Source organism: Corvus brachyrhynchos, unplaced genomic scaffold (genome assembly GCF_000691975.1).
Source record: "Corvus brachyrhynchos isolate BGI_N302 unplaced genomic scaffold, ASM69197v1 scaffold97, whole genome shotgun sequence".
Classification (NCBI taxonomy): Eukaryota; Metazoa; Chordata; class Aves; order Passeriformes; family Corvidae; genus Corvus; species Corvus brachyrhynchos.
Genome location: NW_008239758.1, coordinates 2,395,709 through 2,418,807, shown reverse-complemented (window position 1 = coordinate 2,418,807; position 23,099 = coordinate 2,395,709). Strand labels below are relative to the sequence as shown.

The 23,099-nt window shown below is 41.4% G+C and overlaps 1 protein-coding gene across 1 annotated transcript in view; it reads left to right on the top strand.

Annotated features, from left to right (window-relative positions):
• LOC103621258 (fibrillin-1) overlaps positions 1-23,099 on the top strand; it is a 127,317-nt gene that overhangs the window by 84,628 nt on the left and 19,590 nt on the right. Inside the window, exons 30-43 of the mRNA XM_017742633.1 lie at positions 753-878; positions 8,942-9,064; positions 9,626-9,748; positions 11,544-11,669; positions 13,207-13,329; positions 13,898-14,020; positions 14,900-15,064; positions 15,453-15,521; positions 15,641-15,766; positions 17,023-17,145; positions 17,256-17,414; positions 18,283-18,354; positions 20,575-20,700; positions 21,450-21,572. Of these exons, the coding sequence (XP_017598122.1) occupies positions 753-878; positions 8,942-9,064; positions 9,626-9,748; positions 11,544-11,669; positions 13,207-13,329; positions 13,898-14,020; positions 14,900-15,064; positions 15,453-15,521; positions 15,641-15,766; positions 17,023-17,145; positions 17,256-17,414; positions 18,283-18,354; positions 20,575-20,700; positions 21,450-21,572 (1,707 nt within the window). The remainder of the gene's footprint in view (positions 1-752; positions 879-8,941; positions 9,065-9,625; positions 9,749-11,543; positions 11,670-13,206; positions 13,330-13,897; positions 14,021-14,899; positions 15,065-15,452; positions 15,522-15,640; positions 15,767-17,022; positions 17,146-17,255; positions 17,415-18,282; positions 18,355-20,574; positions 20,701-21,449; positions 21,573-23,099) is intronic.

The following is a 23,099-nucleotide window of genomic DNA, read 5'->3' as shown; positions in this document are numbered from 1 at the left end:
GACAGACAATGATATTTAAAGATTATTGCTCTTTTATCCTAATTTTGGTCACCTGACCGTATAGAACCAGCCCTACTGCACAAATGGGAATGCAGTCTCTGTATATCCCTGTAGATTGGGGGGCAAACATGATCATCTATAGCATTGCATCTTTGGGTTCTCTTCCAGTGAGGTTTTTATGCAGCTCAGATAAAAGAGTGCCTGCAGAAAGGAAGTGGATGATGCTATGGAAAATTTCTGGGGAGATAAATCCCCAGTGCTGATTTAAACTTATCTGTAGGACAAAACTGTGTGGAAGTGTTGTACTTTGGTAGAGCAGAGGCCTGAAACAGCATATCTCCAAACCCACATTTTCACATTTTAATGTAAAGTCTTGAGAGTGTCATTTCTCTTTGGGGAGAAATGTCTGACAAAACTAGACAAGGCATGCGTGCATTTCTAAATGTGTACACACACATATGCATACATGTAGAAATTATCAATAATCATAGTCATTCTTTGGGTAATGAACTGCACCTTAGTGTCTATTTTTTAAGAAAAGCTGGCATTAAAGGTATGTTAATGCAGATATAGTAATATAGCACTGTTACCCCAGATCTCAAAATGTATGCTAGGTAAGGAATAACTGCCATGAGCAGTTTTTTCTTCACATATGTAGACTTTTTTTGTATCAAAATTCTTATCTAAAGAGATTTTTCTAGTTACTTTCTAAGAATTGTATTTAATAAATCTTAATTCATGGGGTTTTTTAGATGTTAATGAGTGTGATCTGCATCCAAACATCTGTCTGAGTGGAACCTGTGAGAATACAAAAGGCTCCTTTATCTGTCACTGTGATATGGGATATTCAGGCAAGAAAGGCACAACTGGTTGCACAGGTAAGTTTTAAAGTGTAATTACTAATTTTTAGTTAAACTCATGAGTCTGCTTTTCTGGTGTTTAGAACCTCCTCTCACTGTGCTATTTTTCACTTATTCTGCTCTTATTCTACCTCTTATCCAAAGTTGTTGAGCTCGTGTTCTGCTGAATTTCAGTGCTATAGCATTCAGCCTGATGCTGCTTCTGCTGAAATGAGTGGAGCAAAGATTGGGATCAAAACTGGGTGTATTACTGCACAGTTGTTCATCTAAGAGAACACCAAATGCCATTATCCATAACTTGACAACCTCCTGAGGATCTGAGTGCATTTGGATTAGTTAATTGTATACTGTGCAAGCACGTAACAGGTATCTCTTCAAAGTGTTATTTGGCAGACACAGATGGCTTGAAATGTGTGCTAAAATATATTTTCAAGTGTCAACAATACAGTTACACAACTACATTCTATCAGCAAAGTCAGAATTTGCTTTATTTCGTGTATTGCCAGCAAACAGAAATGAGATTCAAATATACAGGCTCTGAGGGCATGATATTAATAATCCAAGTGCTCATGTCTCAAGCCAAGGTGTTGAGAGTCTTAGGCTTTGCCCAAATATGAATGCAAACATATGTTTAATATAATTTTTAATGTAGACTTAGGGTAAACACATTTCTGGCAATGTCTTTGAGACACACTTTTATTCTTAGTCTGCTTTTATTATAGAGATTTAATAATGTATTTTTTTAAGTGCCCCAAATATATGAAGCTGGTTTTTTAGAGCTCTTACAGAAAAATCTGAGAGCTGGAGTTGTATTTTGCATATTGGACTATGGATGAATAATTGTGCATTAGTAACAGCTGCCTTTGACTTACATATGAACTGATCTAAATCCAAGAAATCCCCAATTGTACCCTGTAGACCAACATTTCAGTGTTCTTTGTTTCTGTGCTAAATTATGTGAAGATCTTCAGCACTCTAGACCTGAAAACCCTCACGCTGATCAGTTACACATGGTGCAGCTATCAGTCCCAGCCTGAGGAGTAGGCAGGGAAGATGAAGCAATGAGTTGAAGGCAAAAGACAGAGAAAGGTCATGGAGGCAGGGGAGGAATCTGAGCTATGGCTTCTGGAGAAGTGCCTGGAAATAGCCACCATTTTGGCATCACGTGATTCAAAGTAGTGGCAAATGTCCCAAGCAGTGTTTTTTGATTAAAGGGGAGGCCAGGAAATCCCTCTCTCCTGGTCCCAGCCAAGCCCTGACCTGTGGATGGACACTGTCTGTCATGAGGGCTCTTCCCACCTCCTTACACATTTTTACCTTTCCTGCTGCTTTTGTTTGCATGCCAATATTTCAGAGAGGGTGGCACTCACCAGGAAAAACACCAGAATACCTTAATTACAACAGGTATTATGAGGGTAATAATTTCAGTAATTTGAAAGAGCCCAGTGGTCTAAGACAAAATGGTGAAGTATCAGTTATGCTGATACAGCTGAGATGGGACCGTACTCAAATAATGAAAATTTTTGATTTCAATAAGAGAAGAGGAAGCAGAGCAGGAAATTTGTAGGTTGGTTTCATAATGAAAAAACTGTGTGGATAGAGATCCCATGGTGACTACGTTGTGCAGGTTCTCACCTTTTGGTTTTTAAAATGTCTGATTTACTGCTAGAGAACACTGAATTCCCCATTTCTTGCTTGCACGGTGTTCGAGCAGAGTTGAAGTTCCCAGGCTCAGGTGCTGCAGACCATGAGAAGAGCATCCTTCAATACTTCTTCTGGAAGGACCTTGCTAACAGCACCTTGACCCCAGAATTCAATTCTTGTCTTAGAGACAGATCAAAAAGCATCCACAGTTTTTAGGAATTCCCGTGGGAAAAAAAATTACAAAAACGTGTGCAGCACTTTGAATGGGAGATCCTCTTTTTCTTGAGAACAATTAAATCATGTCCTTTGGGTTCCATTCCAGTTTTGTCCAAATATTTCAGCTCCCTTGTCATTACTGACTGTTTCCATTCTAACAAATAAACTTGTTTTTTTCCCCCCAATCATTTAACCGTATTCAGAATCCACCCACTGACTTACATTCCCATCCCACACAGATGTTAGTTCCCCTAATTCTCCCCTCTCCTTGGTTCTCAGTAAGAATGTGGACAGAGTTCAGTAACAAAAATACAATTTTTACAATACTGTGCAAAAACACAGGCTGTAGATGCAGGTTTCCAACATGAAGTGCTGTGAGTGGTTTAATTTCCATTCACAAGGCAAACTGTGATAATACTGGCTTAGAGCAGTTCATTTTGGACTTTCCTAGGCAGGCAATGGTACGCAGCCAGTAGAGAGAAGATTGCTGTGTTTTCCCCTACCCCAGTTCCACATCGCCCAGCTTTATGACAAACACCTTGTCTGTAGTTTTTCTGTCAATAAAGCGTACGTGTACTTGTGCAGAAATGAAATCCTGGTTTGGCACTTGTGTTTGTATTTTGTGATTCATCACCACTCTGGATTACTGCCTGTAAATCTGCAGTATTTCACTGTTGATGTAGAGCCTTGAACTTGCTCTGATATTTTCACAGAGAAACAAATTCTTCTCTGACTCTCTCCCATCCATCCTTGCCATTATGGCTGTGTGCACAGCCCCCGTGGTGGTTCCTGGTGGAGGGGGGCTTGCACAAGCTTGGGGTGCTCTTCACAGAATCACATTGAAAGAGGTGAACTTGGGCAGTAATTGCCCCACATGGCCAACAGATCAAAAATAAATGCGTTACAAGCCAGCTGGATTTCTGCACAGGGAGCTGGAGGGAGCTGGAAGGCTGAGACCAGGTCTGACTCTGCAAGGGCCATGCTGTTGCCATGTGGAGAAAGGCTAGTGGAAGGTATTCAGCTGCAGCCTCGGTGTGGGCTGGGAGCTTGGGGAGTTTGGTGTTGAACATCATGCAGCGATGACGGCGTTAGTGGACACGGGGGCAGTGAGTGCACTCTGCATACCTGCATGGCTGGCAAGAACGTGGTTCTAGAGAGGTCAGACGTCTGATACAGGGAAAGGAAGAGGTGAGCCTGTCCTTTGCCCTCAGAAACAGAGCCATAGTATTTTGTGACTTGTATAATGTGCTCTCCTTGCCGTTATCAATGGCTTCTGGCCATTAATAATACATTGTGTTTCAGGCTTGATGACACAAAAGAGTTCTGGTACCAGAGAAAGAGATGTTTGCCCTCATGAATCTGGGAGCTGGCTTTGTCAGGCCAAATACCAGAAGATAATGATGTTGAGATGCTGCCCACCGAAGGGGCGTATTACAGGAGGAGTGTACTGGCAGTAGGCATCTGTCCAGCAGTAACATGCTGTGCCCCAGTGTGCTATGATGTAAGGAGGGACAGAAGGCAAGAGCTGAACTGTCCCATGTGACACTCCAAGAGTACATTATACTGAATAAAATCTAAGAGTGATTCTAAAAGAGAAAACAATTTTACATCTAGGAAGATCCGAAGAGGGGAATTTTTCCATATATTTTTCTACTTGTGTGAGCACCAAGTTGAAATTCAGTCTTTTCCCTCTGAAAAGCCTTTGTTTTTCCTACCTGATTACATGGGCAGCAACCCAGGAGGAGGAAATGCCTTGTGACTTCCACCAGACGACTGGCCCTTGGGGAACTGGACCCAGGCTTGAAATATCAGTGCAACGTCAGTGCGATAAAATGCACAGATATGCAGAGACTGCCAAAAAAATGTAAAAGTCAGAAAATGCTTAAGGGATTTGCATAATTCCTGACAAACAGTACTGATTTATAGGTGGAGTCTGAATTAAATTTACAGTATGCTAAGGATCCTTATAGGCCACTGAAACCCAGTGAAACTTAACAGAAAACAATTCACAGAGTACCTAGAGGATTTCATGCCCAGTGATGAACATGTGAATTTTTTTCAGTTAATGTGCACTCCTGTTCTGTTCAAATGCAAAGGGATGTTTCTAGAGTACAGGTGAGGAAACAGTGATTTACTCCCATGCTCCTCTCCAGCCAGCTTTGATGATCCACTTCCAGACTGGGTAAGGATGTGTTGTGCAGATATTGGCTAGCAGTTTCTTTCCTTTGGTGGCCACATTTTGCAAGCATAGTGCAAAGGGTGGCAGGTACAGATGATGTGTATTTTTGCTGCACACACACTGAGAGCCCTAAAAATTTGTGCCACTGTGATTAATGGGAGAGATGCTTTATTAATTGCCAAAGGCTTGAGAGAAAAAATATTTGTCCAAAGAAGAGAACTGAAGGAGCCAACAAAATAGGGTGACTGACAGGTTTTTTTCCCCAGAGTGCTTGGGATTATTATGATGTCAGACCTGCATATTATTTATCATGCGTATTCTCATCTGTTGTAGGCAGACAACTCCCTTAGTATTGATGGGAGTTGTGCAATTGCAAAGCTGAGAACATGTGTGCAGCAGCACTGGGGCACAGTGGGACCAGCTGAGGATGCAGTGTCAGTCTCTGGCTGGAATGTCTTTATTTTCCTTGGCTTGTCACGGACTCATACTGGAGGCAGAAGGAGAAGGTTGATATAAATCAGTGACTCGCTCCTTTACTCTTCAGTGAAAATCCCCATGAAGTCAGTGGGAATAGGCCATCATTGTGTGAAACCCTGCCTGGAGTAGTGTCCTCGTGGGTGCTCTCTGGGTCATGGTGCCTTTACTCAGACCGAGTAATGCCTTTGTCTTCAGACAATTAAACGAAAATAGCTGGAGTATTTGAAGAGTGTAGTACTGTTTGTACTGCCATGCAGACAGAACAGGCTGGACTTGTGCTTTTATTAAAGATATTGAGTTAATTTTTCCCCTACAGAGCTCAACTTCTCCTTTCTGTTTCATTCTGTCAAGCCATAATTCAATTCTTATGGCAACATAAATCCATATTAAGCTCCAGTATAAGCAGGCATAAATTCCATTGATTTCAGTTTACACAGGACCATGTTTGGTCTAAGATCTCTTTTGCCTTGGAAATAATTGCAGTGCAATAAATGTAGGCTTATAACTCAGCTGTGCAGTGAAAGGAAAGAATAGGGATTATAGCAAAACAACATCTGAGTGAAATGCAGGTGAAAAGAAGTAAAATCTGGGATGAAGCCAATGATGATGTTTTATATGCTTCAGTCAGCTTTAAGTATCTGAAAACCTTTCCATGCATCATGGAAGTAAGCCCTGCAATGTCCCTTTAAAGGTAGATGTATTAGAGAATACATTTTGCATTCCCTATTTGATCTTTACCCAGGCAAAAAAGCATTGAAATCTATTAAAATTTTTTACTGGAGAAAAGCTGAAAAGCTTTTTTATTCAAAGCAAGTGGAATGGAATTTCAGTGGCTGATGCCTGAGAAAGCTGAGCCCATTATAAATACCCGTATTTGGATATGGATTTATACTTGCAGCTTTCGTCCCAAAGAAGATTCTAAGCTTTTTAGTGTGTGTGTCAAACAGCTGATGGGGGAGCAAGTGTCCACTGCAAGTGCCCCAGTGTTGTGGTGCTGCTGTTCCACTGGGAGATGTTAATGGGGGTTCTCAGGTACAATGTGTCAGTGGGTCGCTGTGTGGTGGGATGGAGTCCACAGTCACTTTATGGAGAGTGGAAAATTTGGCTTGGGTTGTCTTAAACTTGAGCCTGAGCATGACTTCATTGCGGTGTAGCTGTTGCATGCAAGTTTCTGTTTGTGTTTGCTGGTGGTTTAAAAAAATTCTTGGCAGAAACCTCTCTACTGGTGATGGGGGTTTTTTGCGGTGTTTTGTTGTGCTCTGCAGGGTATAAGGAAACTTGTGATTATATGTTTTAAAGCATCAAATAATCAAACACAGTGGAGTCTTAATGTGAGCAGTGGTTTAACAGTTTGGGGTTTAAAATCATGTAAAGGTTAAAATATAGAGTGTTTGCCTCAGCTTTTTTATGTCAGTGTATACTGTAGCTGACCTCTCTAAATTCCTTCCAGTCTTTCCCCAAGCCAAAATGAGTTGCTTTTTCTTCAGGCCACCCTTAAGATTTTTTGACAGATGCGAGTTTCCTGTTTTGGGTGATGTTATCTTTGTATGAGTCTCTGCACATGCTAAAGGCAAAACTGCCCTGAGATCATTTGCTCCTGACCCTTTTTTAAGTTTTAAAAAGTAAGTGTCCATTTGCATGTTTTCAGGCCTGTTGGTGGAGTCAACATTCATTAATGGTAGATTCCAGCTGCCAGATTTAGATGCATATGTACACGTCAGCATTCAGATTATGGGAATGCTCATGTCTGGGGCTTTGAGTCAAAGCAATGCTTCATTTAGAAAGAGACGCAGAAAAGTAAGATTGGATGAAATTCCACTTCAACAGACTAAAAAAATTCCAAAAAATTAAAAGCCAACTCACCACAAACCCCCCCACACAAACAAAACAAAACAAAAACCCCAAAAACCAAAACACAAAAAAAAAGGCCCAAAATCTCAACAACAGAAAACCCCAAGAGAGCTTTTTTTGGTTTTGAGTATTTAATTTTAGGATAACAGACAGATGTTGTCTGCTTCTTGAAGTCATGTGTTGCCTTTGTGGAAAGGCAAAATATGTGTACCAGGCATAGTGAAAGGACACAGCCTTTTGTCTAGAGAAGTGTGGACAGACAAGCCTAAGGAAGTGCTGTGAAGGAAGTGGTTAAGATGATACCTGGACACTTTCCCCAGTAGCTCCACAACCTTGCCCTCTTCAAAGAGCTAATTGTTTTTAGGTAAAATCATAGGGAAATTCAAGTCTGTGATTTTGGGGCTGAGAATCCCAAAGGTTGCAAAGGTTGATGGCTGATGCCTTTTCTTAATCATCTTCTTGAGAAGGGTCCGAGCTGGGTTTTTGTCCGTGGAATCATGTAGAGTTTGTGAGCTTGTTTTCCCTTTCCATCAGCTGCTTTACAGAGTGGGATGATCTGGCTTACAGCAACATCAAAGTCACCTGGGAGGGCTAAAAAAATGGGTTTCAGTTTTACGTGGTTTGATGTGAACTCTAGATAAATCACATCCTGCATGGAAGTAAAGCACAGTTTGAGAGCTCAGTTACAGAAAATACTGTAAAATCCATAGCTCAGATGTGCAAGAAAATTCCTACCAGTTTTGTTTTAGTTACCAGTAGTAATTTCTGAAAACTTTGCCTTTGAGTTTATACGTTCTCCAAGTACTTATATGGGGCATTAATAATGTTCTGTGAGAAGGAAGAATGGAGTTCAGTTTGGTTTTTGCAGCCTATACATTTTGACATTGCCAGAGAATGCCCAAAAATGAAAATAAGGTGAAAATAGCAAGTACTGAAATAGAATGTGCTGGGATGAACGTGTATGTTGAAGACTGGATGTCTTGCTGCCTGGTGTCTCCAGGGATGCTGACTCTTTCCTGTTGTGTTAGGTGTCCTGAGTTCCTAATAAACTGCATTTCTGATGAGCCCCTCAGCTGTCATGTTAAATACAGTGGTACAGTCTGTCCCCCACCTTCCACACAGCCTCTGGCCAGGCAGAACCTGCTTCATTCCCTGCCTGGGGATAATCCTGGGGGCAGCTGGCTGGCGGTGCCTGGCTGGTGTTCATCAGCATCCGTGCAGATACATGGGGGCTGTGGGAGTGCTACGTTCCAGGAGTCCCTGGGCAGCAGAGTTCCCTCTGAGACTTCTTAGCAAACCATGCAACGTGGAGCCACCAGTGTGGTCCCTCTCTGCAGCTTCTGCCCATTTCTGCAGGATGGGCGCACTGGGAAAGCTGTCTTCTGAGGTACTGTTTTCCTTCTTGAATGTAGGCTTCGGGGTGAACTGCAGCAGCACTGCTTTATATGCCTGTCAGAAAAACAGGTAGTGAGGTAGTGGGGCAGCACGTTGGAAATATGCTACATGCTTCTTTGCTTTGATCCTTTTCTTTTTTCTCTTTTTCTTTTCTCTTCTCTTCTCGTTTCTTTTCAGCTTCCTTTTTGAATGTCATGTTGTAAAGAAATGCATGCTTTCTTTCATGTTCACATTATTTTGCTTGAGAAATTCTAGTGCCAGTTATCTGGACATGAGAACACGTGCTCCATGAGCTCCTCAAACATCTCTGGTTTTGCAGATATCAATGAGTGTGAAATTGGAGCCCATAACTGCGACAGACACGCCATATGTACAAACACAGCAGGAAGCTTCAAATGTAGCTGCAGCCCTGGCTGGATTGGAAATGGCATCAAGTGCACAGGTGAGGGTCTTATGCATTTGTATTTATTTGTAAGGTCAGACAAGGTTCTAGCAATTCTGAAGAAAACAATACCACACCTATAAATTGAGAAGACAAATGGTTATCGAACTTGTTAGGTCGATTTGGCACAATCTATTGGAGGACAAATTCTCCACCATGGTAACTGTGAAATCAGCATTATCTCATATTTGCCTTATGAAACAATGAGAACAGACTGGACCATGGAGAGAGATGTTTTGTGCTTGAGGGCAGCTAATGGGAGGCAGTGAGGGGCCTCCTGGTGCTCCCCATAGAAACAAGGTACAGGTCTTAGTACTGAGTGCCCTGGAGCTTCCTCAGTCACAGTTACCTTGTCAAACTTCTTTGATGGGCTGGAAATAAGCTGTTTCCCACTTTTTCAGTCAGATGGCCACACATGTGTGTGGGTTTTATTTTATGGAAGATTATTTAAAGTAGAGCTTCTGTGTTCCATACACTATTTAAAGTTGTATTCATGTGTGTTTTTTAACTAATGTTTTTTGGTTCTTGGTTTTTTTTCCTCCCTTTTTTATTGTTTTAAAGATCTGGATGAGTGCTCCAATGGAACCCACATGTGCAGCCCACATGCTGACTGCAAGAACACGATGGGCTCTTACCGCTGCCTGTGTAAAGAAGGTTACACTGGGGATGGTTTCACTTGTACAGGTGAGCTGTCTGAGGAAAGCAAAGGATGAACTCCAGTGATACCATGCAACCCAAGTTAGTCTATGATCCAATACACAAAAATGGCTTTTAAACATCTGAAATTTTCAGTAATAAGTCGTCATTGATTGTCTTCTCCTTCACCTAGGTTGCCATTGCTTAAAAGAAATACTATATATTATACATAGTCTAAATCAATCACTTTTTTCCACTTGATAAAAGTGAAAAAAATTGCTTTCCTTGTTAGTTGAAGTAAGTGGCAAAATTATTAAAATAATGCTTGATCATGTAATTTGACTAGTTAGTAAACTAGTCCATTGGCTACTCACCTTAATTCTTAAATAATAGGGCATATGCATCAAAATTACTTAATAAAATTGCCAAAAAATGTTTGTCCTTTCCACAAGTGAGTGTGTGATGTCTGTCTTCTTTACTCCATCATCCTGAGAGCCGGTGTCAGGATGCAGTGCTGGCGTGTAGAATGAAGGAAGTAGCTGCTTCTGAAACCTCATTTTATAAACTGTAAATGAGATTATAAAACTTTGCTAGAGAGATGCTTCCCACCCACACTTCAGTCTTCTGCTTTGAGGAACAGCTTAGCTCATGGGTGCTTAGTCATGAGGAGCCCTGCTCTTGCACTGAGGGCCGCAGTGTGCCCGGGGGTGCTCGCTGGAGGCTGATTCTGTTTGGAGCAGAGCTGTGTGACAGAGCTGCTGGGCCAGGTTTTCAGCTGGTGCAAATCAGCAGCCCTCTATCAACTACAGCAGGTTTTTAGAGCATCTGAGAATCTGGATTATCAGGCTTAAGGCTGAATTTGAATCATTCCAAATTCTAAGCAGACCCTGGGATTCTGTTTAATTCTCTCAATATAATTTCATCTTGAATCTGATTCAGCTTCCTCAGTGGCCTTCCTAACCCAGTGCTCTTTGTTAATTTCCTGTGTGATGATTTCCAGGAGTCTGTAAGCTGCACCCTTCAGATGGAGTGCTTACAGAGTTTCTGCATTCAGTAGAACTTTTTTTTTAAATTTGGATACTTTATTGTTTGTGAATTCAAGAGGTGTCTGGGACTCAAACTAGAGCACTCAAATGTTCTGTAAGCCCTCTGCCAAAGTGTGCAGTGTGCAGCATTCCCCCTGGTAGGTGATTTTTGATTTACCAGCCATGGACTTCAAAACTCCCGCTGCCAGCCAGACTCTGTTGCAGTAAGGAGGTGTTTGTGTGATGTGTAACATTTCAGCTAGAGAGTCAGGGCCATGATCTAGCTGAAGGTGAGTGGAGTCCAGTAGCAAGGCTGTTTTTCTCATCAGCTGTTAACCTGCAGTTTAGTTCTGGTGAAGTTCTTTTCATGCCACTTTTTGTCAGTGTTTTGATGTTTGGCATGGAGAACTGCCTATTACCATATGTTTCCTCACTGCATAGTAAACCTATTTTTTTTTTCTCAATTACTGCCTCTAGGCTTTGCTGTAATAGAAACAATAACTGTAATAAATTTCACGTGCTCATTCTGAGTCTAAATTTGACCCTGTGTACTGCCTCCAATTGTTGTTAACTGTAGCTATTCTAGGAGTCTGTGCCTCTCTGATTTTCCTTTTGATTAGAAACTGTATTTTCAACATCAGGAATATACAGAGCTGTTACCTGTAGTTACCTCTGCACATAACTAGATTGCAGTTTCTTCTGCACGTGTTCAGATATAATAGAATAATTAAAATGCTCAGAACACTGCGTGCTTCAGCTCAAATGTTGGTGAAAAAACCATCTTCATTGCTAATTTGCAATATCCCTTCCTTTTACAGACCTTGATGAATGCTCAGAAAACTTGAACCTCTGTGAAAATGGGCAGTGCCTCAACGCCCCTGGAGGGTATCGCTGTGAATGCGATATGGGATTTTTGCCAAGTGTAGATGGGAAAGCATGTGAAGGTAATTCTCTGTAAGCTTTAAACAACTTTCAACAAATTCTGCCTTAATAGTGTTTTATGTTCCAATTTTTTACAATTGTTTGCTGTTGTGGTTGTATTGAGAACTGCATGAAAATTTTCAATAGCAGTTGCTTTTCTGCAGTTTATTTGTTATGGACCTCTAGATGTTCATCTAACCGCTGTATATAGAGAGAACAGCTTTTCAAAGCCTATCTTACGATACATTATTTTGGGGTCTGATTAGTGATCCAAATGGCACTGATAGCTGCCATTTCTTCTTGATCATTTATGTCCAGTTCTTCATTTTATTCAAAACAATTAAACAGAAGAGGTTGTTACTTTGCACTGGTGTGTATGAAGCTTAAAAACAGTGATTTGGTAGCCGATACAATGAACATGCTTTGAGGGCTTCTGTGAGGTGCAGAATCAGAGTGTGAAGCCTTGCAGGAAGTTTGTATGACCACAAAAAAAAATCCTGTATGAATATTTGTTCAGTTTCGAAAGTGAGCTGTCAGTTAACAGTTTACAGCTCGTTCATAAGAGCTTTGCATCTGCAAAGATTCAAAACAATCAAATAATAAACATTACCAACATGATTAAGGTCATAGATTTGATTTGAACATTTGAAATCCTTATTTGGTACACTACTGATCAGTTAAGTCAGTCAAGAAGATGCAGCCTTATCATCTGACATAATAACCCATACCAGCTGGTGTTTGATGGAGTTCATAAGTGCATCACTATAAGTAAGATTTTTCCCCTTGAAACATGTTCTGTGTATTTTTTAGTAACCTAGCAAATGAAATAATTTGAGAGTGAATTTTTCTTTCAACTGAACCAATATTAGGTTTTGTAATGTTTCATGAAACAATTTACTTTCAAACCTTTTAGCTCAGTTTAAATAGCTTTTAGAGAGGCTAGCTCCTGTTGCTAAAACAGACTCGCCTTCGTGTCTCAGATGTGTACACTAAGTGCAGTATTTTAAGGTCCTTTGTAAACACACACTTTTTTACTGTATCAGATCAGCTGTTCTTGCTGCAGTGCATGTGGCATTCAGTAAACACTGAATCAGACTCAGTGATTTGGAGGAAAGGCACAAAAGTGCCTGCTTGCCAAACTTTAGATCTGTCAAATGGAGAAACCTGAAGATGAAGCTCACCTTTAGGCACAGGCTTTTCCCTTGCTGGTGTCCAGCTTTCTGCAGATGGCTGCTGATTTATAATAAACTTCATTTTATTAAGGCACGTCTTCTGCTACGTTTAATATTGCTAATTGTCAGATTAGCCCACTAATAAGGTAGGATGGTTTCTGGCATAGCTTCCAGAGATATTAGAAGGAGCCTTTTTCCCAAAGAATCATTATGGATTAGGTTCCTTAAGCTCCAACATAAATCTTCCATGTTACTTTTTCTTGTCTTACACGGTGTGCAGCAGCTGTTGTCTTCCAGATCCATGCTGCTGAAAATTTTTGCAATTCTCTGTCTATGTGTAAAGAAGATCAGAAAACCTCATATTTTTCCCCTCCTGTTCCTTAATCAGATATTGATGAGTGCTCACTTCCTAACATCTGTGTCTATGGTACTTGTCATAACCTCCCTGGACTCTTCCGATGCGAGTGTGAAGTGGGCTACGAGTTGGACAGAAGTGGTGGTAACTGCACAGGTAAAACTTGGAACAGCATGCTTTTTCATCTTCTGTTAGTGCCACAGTCAGCTCCTTTTCTTTTAAGAAGCTGTACAAATCAAACTGGATATAGGAAAATGCAGACTTCCCTACTGTATAACACAGGATTCTCCATACCTTTTTAATGCTTCTCTTTAACGTTCTTTGTCAACCTCTGATATCCCCTTAAGAAGGGGAAAAACAGATCAGAGAGAACCCCTCTGGCAGAGATGTGCTGTGCCTTGTACAGTACTTCACAATACTGGATGGTAAGCTATGGCCTTGTCTTGTATTTTTCCCTTAAGTAATTTTTTAGTACTTCATGTGAATCTTGTTCATAGACTGATTTTTTTTCAGGAAAAATGCTTTTTTTTTCTTTTTCCTATGAAATTATGAGTTCATCTCAGACCACTGTTCTTCTGAAACACCTGTTTATTTTTTAGAGCTTTCTGGAGATCAGTATGTCATAACTAATGGATTTGTGATGGTCAGCATATGGTACGTGATATATCAATGGTTTTTAGTGTCCTCGAGTATTTGTTTACCATGTGCTGTTTTTTTCTTGCAGATGTTAATGAATGTGCAGACCCTACAACCTGCATTAGTGGCACGTGTATCAACACTGCTGGTAGCTACACCTGTGAGTGCCCTCCTGATTTCGAGCTGAATCCCACCCGAGTTGGATGCGTTGGTAAGGGACCACTCCTTGTGTCATTTACAAGTGAAGTTCCCCAGAGGGACTGCAAGCCTCACTGCTTAGGAATAAAGTCCCAGATCATGGGAAAGGCCTTGATCAGGCTCTTCAATTCCCACCCCACTGCCCCTGGCTTGGAAGCTGTGCTAGGGCAGCAAGAGCATGTCCAGAGCTGATGCAGCATGCCAGCAGTGCCCCGCTGCCAGAACCAACCCCTTGGGGCTTGTTAGAGCTGTCCACAATTTACAGCAGGCAGGAGACAATTTTAAAATTCAACAAACTTAAGCCCACATCCAGCTGGCCCCAAGATGGCAGGCAAATGAAGTTGTGGCATGAAGCCACCCATGCTCTTGGAGCACTGAGTGCACTTGGCTAGGTGCAGCTTCATGACCAATGGAAATGCTCTTGTATTAGGCTCCAACTGCTTAGTAATCCTAATATTTCTTTTGGTTTTGTTTGTTTAAGAGGGTGTAGGGATGCTTCTCAAATTTAAATATGTTTGAAATGCCTAACATTTAGTAGATGCTTTCCTACTTGTAAACCTCGAGTAGAGGAGAAAGCAGTGGATATCTGGAACTGGAAGGATGTACAAATGTGGGGGAAAATGTGAGTGAAAATGAGAAAAAGCTTGACTGAACTGCCCTTGGTCATGATGAATAAATTTCCTACTTTGTGAAAGGTCAAAAAAACCCAAGGAATGGGGCACCAACAACCTACCTAAGTGGGAAATGCTGGGCCCCCCTGGGCAGCGCAACTCACTTGCTTTGGTGTCCTGCAAGAACTGGGAGCCATCTGTAGGTATCCCTCACCCTGAGAGGATGTGCTGTGTTTTGCTCTCTCCTAAGATGTGTTTGTCATTATGTGCCCTGTGAATAGATACACGATCTGGCAACTGTTACCTGGACATCAAAACGCGGGGAGATAACGGTGGCACCTTCTGCAGCAATGAGATTGGAGTGGGTGTTTCCAAGGCCTCCTGTTGCTGCTCCCTGGGCAAAGCCTGGGGAGTTCCCTGTGAGCACTGCCCACTGGTGAACACAAGTAAGTCTGCTCTTCCTGGCTTCAACACACCAATGTGTTTGTTGGGTTTTTGCCTAATTTAGCCAGGTAGCTCAAATACTGGTGTGCATTTATTGTGGACATGCAGAGGACAGGCTTCCACTGGTCTTAACCAAAAACTTTATTGGTCTTTGAGAAAGATTATTTAGTCAGAATATTATTATCACTTCTGAGCAAGTTTGCTATTACACCAAAAACTACATTATGAAATGGAATAGCAGATGGTGTAACAGAGTAAACCTAATGTCTCCAGCTGGTTAGTTTGTAACTTTACATTTAAATTATCTGTAATAATCTGATCCATTTTCAAAAACAATTGTTCTGAAAATGTTTCTACTATCATGTGCTCATAAATTTGTTTTGTCTTCAGCTGAGTATAAGGTTCTTTGCCCTGGAGGGGAAGGATTCCGACCAAACCCTATTACAGTTATATTGGAAGGTAATGTTTGCAATTTCCTATATTTACATGTCTGAAATTGTGAAACTCTATAGTGAATTTTGGGTTGTTTTTTTTTCATGGAAAACATTAATGAAATGTTTATGGGTTTGTTTGGACAGATATTGATGAATGTCAAGAACTGCCTGGACTTTGCCAAGGAGGAAAATGCATTAATACATTTGGTAGCTTCCAGTGTCAGTGTCCATCAGGGTACTACTTGAATGAAGAGACTCGAGTGTGTGATGGTATGGAGCTTTCACTTAACTAGTCTTCTGCTTTATTCTTTGAAAATAGTGACAGATCACTGTGCAGAGAATTAATCTTCCTTGAAAAGGAGCATAACCAGACTAAGCAGTGTAAAGCTTTAGGGTGGGAAAATTGAGCAAGTTGAAGTCTTGCATTGAGAGTGTGACAATTCCTTTTTGACTATGTTGAAATATATGCAAATTTTGTTTAAAATGATATTTTGATCAAAACCAGAAAAACGTACAATTTTTTCTATAAGTAAAGCAAATTTGCTAACTGGCTATAAAAAAATAGCTGTTTGTTAATGGGCAGTGATTAAGCAGTCAGATAAAAGAACAAACTTTCCCCATGAATCTGGTGGGCTGATGTGTCCATGTATTTTTCCACTGCTTTTTTTACTCCTGCTGATCTAGTGGCCAACTGAAAATATTGGTTGTACTGCAAAACATTTTCCTTTCCATAGCACAGTCAGTAGTACGTGTCCCATGACGTGCCCCTCTCAGGGTGTACTGGATATAACACCTTAAGTAACCCATCAAGTTCTAAAATTTCTTCAGGCTGTCTTCAGTCTTCCAGATTGTTAATAATGTTAATGTAGTGCCTATGATGTGCAAAACGCTGCAGAAATACAAAACATTCAGGCCCTAAATTAAGGCTGAACCAAAGTGCTTCATCCATATTGCGCTTACGTAGCTCACCAGAGGCTGAGTGGTGTGTCAAAGATACTCTAAAATTGTAAGGCTGGGGAAATATTTTCTAACTTTTGGGAACTGAGGTGTTTTGGGGACGGTGTGTTTGGTTTTGGTTAGATTTTTTCAAACAAAACTTACTCTCTTGATCAAGTAAATATGACATCTTGTGTTGGGAAAGTTGCTCACTTTCCCCAGTCAGGCAATGCTCAGTGGGAACTCCACAGGGAACTGCTTTGGTTCTTTTCCAGATACAAGAATCCAGAATGGAGGAGGTCCTCAAATACTATTTTTGTGCAACAGGTGCAAAAGCCAAGTTGCTGTTTCTGAGCTACACAGATGTATCAGAGTTCCACCTTTGCATCACAGCCAGGCTTTCCATGGCCGCCTGTGCTGCTGCTTCCTTCTCTGTGGCTTTGCTCCACCATGACCTTCCTCAGAGCCCCTTCAGCTCTTCTCCACCAGTACCTTCCTACCTCAGGCGTTACTGAAACATTTTTGTTCTCAGAAGCACAATAAGAAAGCTTCTGTGGCCACTCACTCACTGCCTGTTTGTTCTCTCCTAGATGTGAATGAGTGTGAGACACCTGGCATTTGTGGGCCAGGCACATGTTACAATACTGTTGGGAACTACACCTGCATCTGTCCTCCTGATTACATGCAAGTCAATGGAGGAAACAACTGCATGGGTATGTGCTGGGGTTTCTTTAAAGCTTTATCTCTGTGCTTTGGGCCAGGGAGATCATCTTCCCTAAGAGTTGCCTACTGCATTGGCCTGAGGTTTTCTTCATTTTCACAGATATGAGAAGAAGTCTGTGTTACAGAAATTACTATGCTGACAATCAAACCTGTGATGGTGAGCTGCTCTTCAATATGACCAAGAAAATGTGCTGCTGTTCCTACAACATTGGGCGTGCATGGAATAAGCCTTGTGAACAGTGTCCTATCCCGAGCACAGGTACATTTTTGCATTGCAAAGCTGTCTGAAGGCCTTGGTAACATCGTAATTACTATTAGTGAGTGTAACACCATTAGAGATGTCTTTTTCTGCTCTTGTTTGTCTAAAATGAAGGGAATAGTTGTTTCTTTGTCCTGGTGATGATCAGCCCTAGTCACAATGAGGGCATGTGTTGAGTGGTTTGTGTCCATGCTGCTGGGTTGTGCCTCCCCTGTTCCAGTTTCACTGTCTCAGAGACTTCATGGTCTATATTGATTAATCCATCTCTTTGCAAGTGCTTGTTGATCCAGTGTTGAGGTGCTGACCAAGATTTTATTGGTACTGCTCCAACAAATACGGAGTCTGGTCTGCTCTGCCTCGATTGCTGTTTGCCATGAAGGGCCTTTGTGGCAGCCATGGGCTTACAGAGATACCTTGGAGTGCTCTGAGAACGATCTGTGTTGAGCAGCTGAATGTAAAATGTAGGAGTTTCTCTGCTAGCTGTGTGGGCATACATGACTCTTCCGCAGTGGATAAGACTGCAGGACATCCCACTCTGGTTTGAGGTGGTCTGCTTCAAGAGCAGCTTTCTAGACACTTGATTAATTTCCAACTTGTAGTTCAGGTTTTTAGAGACAGATCTGAAGTTGTGTGCAAACACTGTAGTGCACAGGGATAGATATAAGCAGAGCAAAATAAGCATGTGAGCCCAACTGGATGAGAACCCAAGTGAGCTCACATGGTGAGTTTGGGAAAGGGGCTGCCTACCTCTGCGTGCCCTGCAGGTGCTCAAAGAGTAGAAGAATTTTCTCAGCCAGAGGATATGATGAATTTTAGACTGTTGATCAATTCCAAATGCTTTAATCACTGCTTTCTTTTCCTGTTGCAGATGAATTCTCCACACTGTGCGGAAGTCAAAGGCCTGGCTTCTTCATTGACATTTATACAGGATTACCAGTTGGTGAGCTCTAATTTATGTTTTGAACTAAATTCCATGCTACCTCTGCCCAGGGAAGAGGGGAGGTTTGTTTTCCCAGTTTTTGTTTTCATGGGAGGAATAACAATTAAACAGTGTAATGGAGTTCAACCCTCTGTTTAAGTCCAACTTAAGTGCAAACTTTCTGCCTGGCTGCTCCTAGCTGGCAGCAGTGATAGTTGCTGCTTGTAATCAAGGCAACGCACAGCTCCAAAGAAACTGTAATCTGTCCTACATGAGCAGGGCACAGATACTGGGAATGAGAGGCCTGGGAGTAAGGCCAACCAGCATTTGGTCTGAGAGGAACTGGGAGTCCTTCCTTCAAACTAAACCAAGATTTAGTCTGACATTTCACATCAGTGCCCCTGGGTATTGGTTTGACACAAAAATCCTTTTTTCTGCTCAGCTGGAATATTTCTCACATATGTTATTGTGTGTTACATTTGAATCGTGAGTAACAAATTGCAAAACAAAAAGAGGGAGAGAATGAGGAATTCTAGGACAAGGAATTGAGTAAATCCCTAAAGGGACTCCCTTTTGTTTTTATTCACACTAAAATGCAAATGAAAAGCAGATAATGTACCCTGTAACAAACAGAGATGGCATATAGGCAGTAATCAGATGCGTTAGCATGAAGCTGTTGCTGTGATGCAGTGTTTAGCTAGTTAGATGGAAATATTCCAGTAAAGTGGGGAATGTAATTTTTAAAGAGTTTCCAGAAATGTACAATATTTATTATTTACAAGGTCATTTCTTGGAAGCAAAGTTTCCCCTTCTGGCTATTAGCATTAGTCCAAATTATTACCGAGCTGATTGGGCCCCTCATCAGCATCAGCAGGGAGCCCTTGGGTCTTGCTGACACGCACAGGTAAAAGCTGCAGTGCGGTGTTTGCGTGTGTGCAGGGGTGTTGCAGGCTGCTCTGTCTGTGCTGCCACAGCAGGGAGCTGTGCAGTTCAGGAGCCAGTGGAAACAGCAGGGCTGTCCCACAGAGCCCACCAGTACATCCCAGTGCATGCAGGCCTGTGCTGAGACTGAGGCACACACAGCTTCTCACAGCTGTGCAAATCACAGCTCTCCCTGCTGCTTTGGGATCAAGGCTGTAGCACTCAGGCTGCTGCTTTGCACAGGGGTTACTCATGTCCCTTACACCTGCAGGCACAGGATCAAAGGAGAACCCTTTCTGCAGGGGCAGTGCTCTGTGTACCTCTAATATTTGCCTACAGTCCAATGATGTTACTCTCTGTTTGGGTTAAAGTTCTGTATAGTTGCTCCAGGTGTTTGTTTCAGAAACAGAAATAGTTCTATTTTTACTCTTCCTGTGTGTCAGAGGACTCAAAATTACAGAATCTAATGTAGAAAATTAAGGGTTGGATCCAGCAGCAAAAAAACCCCCAAAAAACGAACAAAGCCACAACATTATCTGATGGAAACTCCTGTTAGCTGATCATTTCCCACCATATTCTATGTCTGGGTACCTCAGTGCATATGGCAATGTTTACTAAAGGCAGAGGCTTTGGAGGAGTCTCTGAACTCTCTCATGTCAGAATATTAAGATGTGTAAGGACCCAATAGGCAAGACATATAATTGTAATAGCAGCTGGGGTTTTTTCTGCCAAAATCAGTTACTTAACTGGGGTGTATATAAAGCACTGGCAAGCCCTGGCTGCCTGGCTTAATCAATCTAATTAATAGCATGTTGGCAGCACTTCAGATGTTACCTGTCATTGGCACTTTGAAACTGTTACATAAAACCTTGAAAGTCTTTTCAGATTAACAAGGGTAAAACAGTGCAAAACTAATTCTGGTAAGTGTTTGCATTCAGTCATGCTCTCCTGTATTAAACTGAAGACAGTTCCGTTCTCTCTCTGGCTCTTTCCAGTGACTCCACTGTAGCTCTTGGGAAGGTGATGAGATTCATCAGGGCTGTGGGTGGGAGACATGAGGAAAGATGTGATGCCCTGTGCATTTGTCTGTAGCAGGATATACCTGTAGTACAGTGAAGAGTCAGAACCTGAGAAAGCGGGAAATGCCTATGTTTGCACGGTTTGGAATGACTCACTCACTGTTCAGTTGGGAACATTCTGATGCTTGCATTGTATGTTTGATAATTATCTTAAAGGGTAAATGCATAAGGACATACTCTGCAGCAGAAGATTCCATGAAGTGCTCAATATAAGTATTAAAAAAAAAAATTATTCTTGCAGATATTGATGAATGCAGAGAGATTCCTGGAGTGTGTGAAAATGGGATCTGTATAAACATGGTTGGCAGCTTCCGATGCGAGTGTCCTGTGGGTTTCTTCTACAATGACAAGCTCCTGATCTGTGAAGGTAGAGTGCTCCTCTCATTCAGAGAAATGGTGTTTCACAAGCTGGCAACTCAGACACTGCCGAGTCAGAGCCCTGCTAGGCATCCTTAATGAGGGGAGAATACTGGTATCAGTGTAATATCTCTGTTAATTCAGACATTTTGAATTCTTTTGCATAGAAAACACCACATTTTCTGTCAGACATCTAAGGCCTTGAAGGCACATGAGTCAGCAGTCATGGGAAGAAACATTTTTTTTCACATTTGACACTGAAGCCAAGAAAAAAACCGTACTCTTGAGTCAGATCATGAGCACTTTTTTTTTAATTCCAAAGTACTTTTTTCTAATGGAACAAATATTTTTGTAAAAAATATAAACAGATGTGTTTTTTATTTCCAGTTTAAACATTCCCTAACGTTGTATTAGTCACTGTAATGGAGAAACTGAAGATAGCATATGAATTGCTGTCATTCTCTGGTGTGAATTATGACTGCTGACAACACGGATGCTGCAGGCAAGGCATTGAGAGCTTTGAGTAAAAGCATCTTCTGTATGCTGCTTCTAAGTGAAACCCTGTTACATTTTTAGGGAGATAAAGTTCTCCTTTTGCAGCAGCTGAAGTAAGGAAAATTGATCCAAATTTTTTGCCTAAAGCTTTGCAGTGGTGTTTACATTGAAAGCTACTAATACCTGTATGCTAAAAAATGTGGTTTTGACATCTTTCCACTGCCAGTTTACTATAAAAATCAAATTCCTCTCTTGTCTTGACAGATATTGATGAGTGCCAGAACGGACCAGTTTGCCAGCAAAACGCAGAGTGTGTGAACACAGCTGGGAGCTACCGCTGTGACTGCAAACCTGGCTACAGGTTCACGTCCACGGGGCGCTGCACTGGTGAGTGCCTGCGGGGGCTGCACACACGAGGGGGTTTTAAAAGGGCCTGAGAAAACATCTCTCCTCTCCAGAAAGTTGGTATTTCAGGAGATGATCTCAACTTCAAGAACTCTTTTCTTAAAGTCTTTTAGGGCATCCCATAAACATGAAGGCAATTCTAGGCCCATCCCATGGATGTCTAAGTGGGAGTTAAAAACCTAAGTAGGTGTTTGTCTTTCACTTTATCCCACCAAATACAAGCATTTTTCTTTAGCCCTTGTCATGTCTAGGAAGGGAAGACCATTTGATTCACTACCTTTCTGTATTTTCTGATTTTCATTATGATTTTCTTTATGTGTTTTAGCAATTTATTTTCCACTTGTATTTTTACAAATAATTCACTGCTTGCTGCTGGAGTTTCTGCTGATAAGGTAGACTTATCTGCTTGCCTGTATGCAGTAACTAACTTGAAAAGCTTATTGTTGAATTTCCTAACTTTTATACAGATTTAAACAGGCCCCATAACATTATTTTTAAATACTCACTGAGTGGGACTGCAGTTTTTTAATCTATTTACTTTTTCTTATAATATCTTAGTCCAGAGAGGCATTCATGTTATCTTGCTTACTTGAAGAATTGGTGAGATTTTGAAAACTGCAGTGGGTCAAGCTGCTGTAAATATTATATACTATATACATTTCTGAACAACGTAAGAATTACAATGGAAGCTGGTAACATTTTCCTTGGGTTTTTGCTTCTGAGTACTTGAGTTTTAGGAAGTGCACTTTTCCCCGCAGTGCAGTTTTTCATTGTTTCATGTGACCCTTGAGGGAAAAGGGTGTAGGGGAAATCAGAACACTACTATGAGAACTAAAACTTTGCTTTGTTAAGCTATGCAGTGGCACATGTAAATATTCAATATGTTCCTAATGTAATTGTTGTTAAGGGTTCATTGCAGCAGTACAGGAAGAGCAAGGGAAGGTTCTGATACGGGTTACAATTCCAGAGATGAATTGGCACAAACAGTAATACTTCCCTGTATTTTGCTCTTACTTTATATTTGGTGAAAATAAAGTTACACAATTAGAGTAAAAATAAAAGTGGTTGATAAAGTATGTGATCCAGCAAAGGAAGGAAATTCCCAACCACTCTGCTGGGAGCAGAGAGTGGTAAGCACCTTGCAGTATTGGATCAGCCGTGCTACTGCGTGGAAAACGATCACAGCTGAGTAGTTTATGTGCTGTTGAATCAAACCTGATTCATCACAGCCACAGTACTAGGAGCACTGCATTTATCTTACCTTCAAGATTGTGGTAAAATAAATAATTTTTCTTATAAACTAGTTTTTGGCATCACTATTCATTTGCCCACAAAGCACCAGAGAGTCATAGGTTTTCCTTTGTCTCTGCTCTCCTGAGCTGTGAAGATTGGGAGTTCTTAAGGCAGCATTGGCTTTCCTTCTGCCTTCTTCAGACTGTAATTAGCAGCGGTGTCATCAATAGCACTGGGAGAGCTTGGTCCTCAGTGCACACCCATCCAGAGTTACTC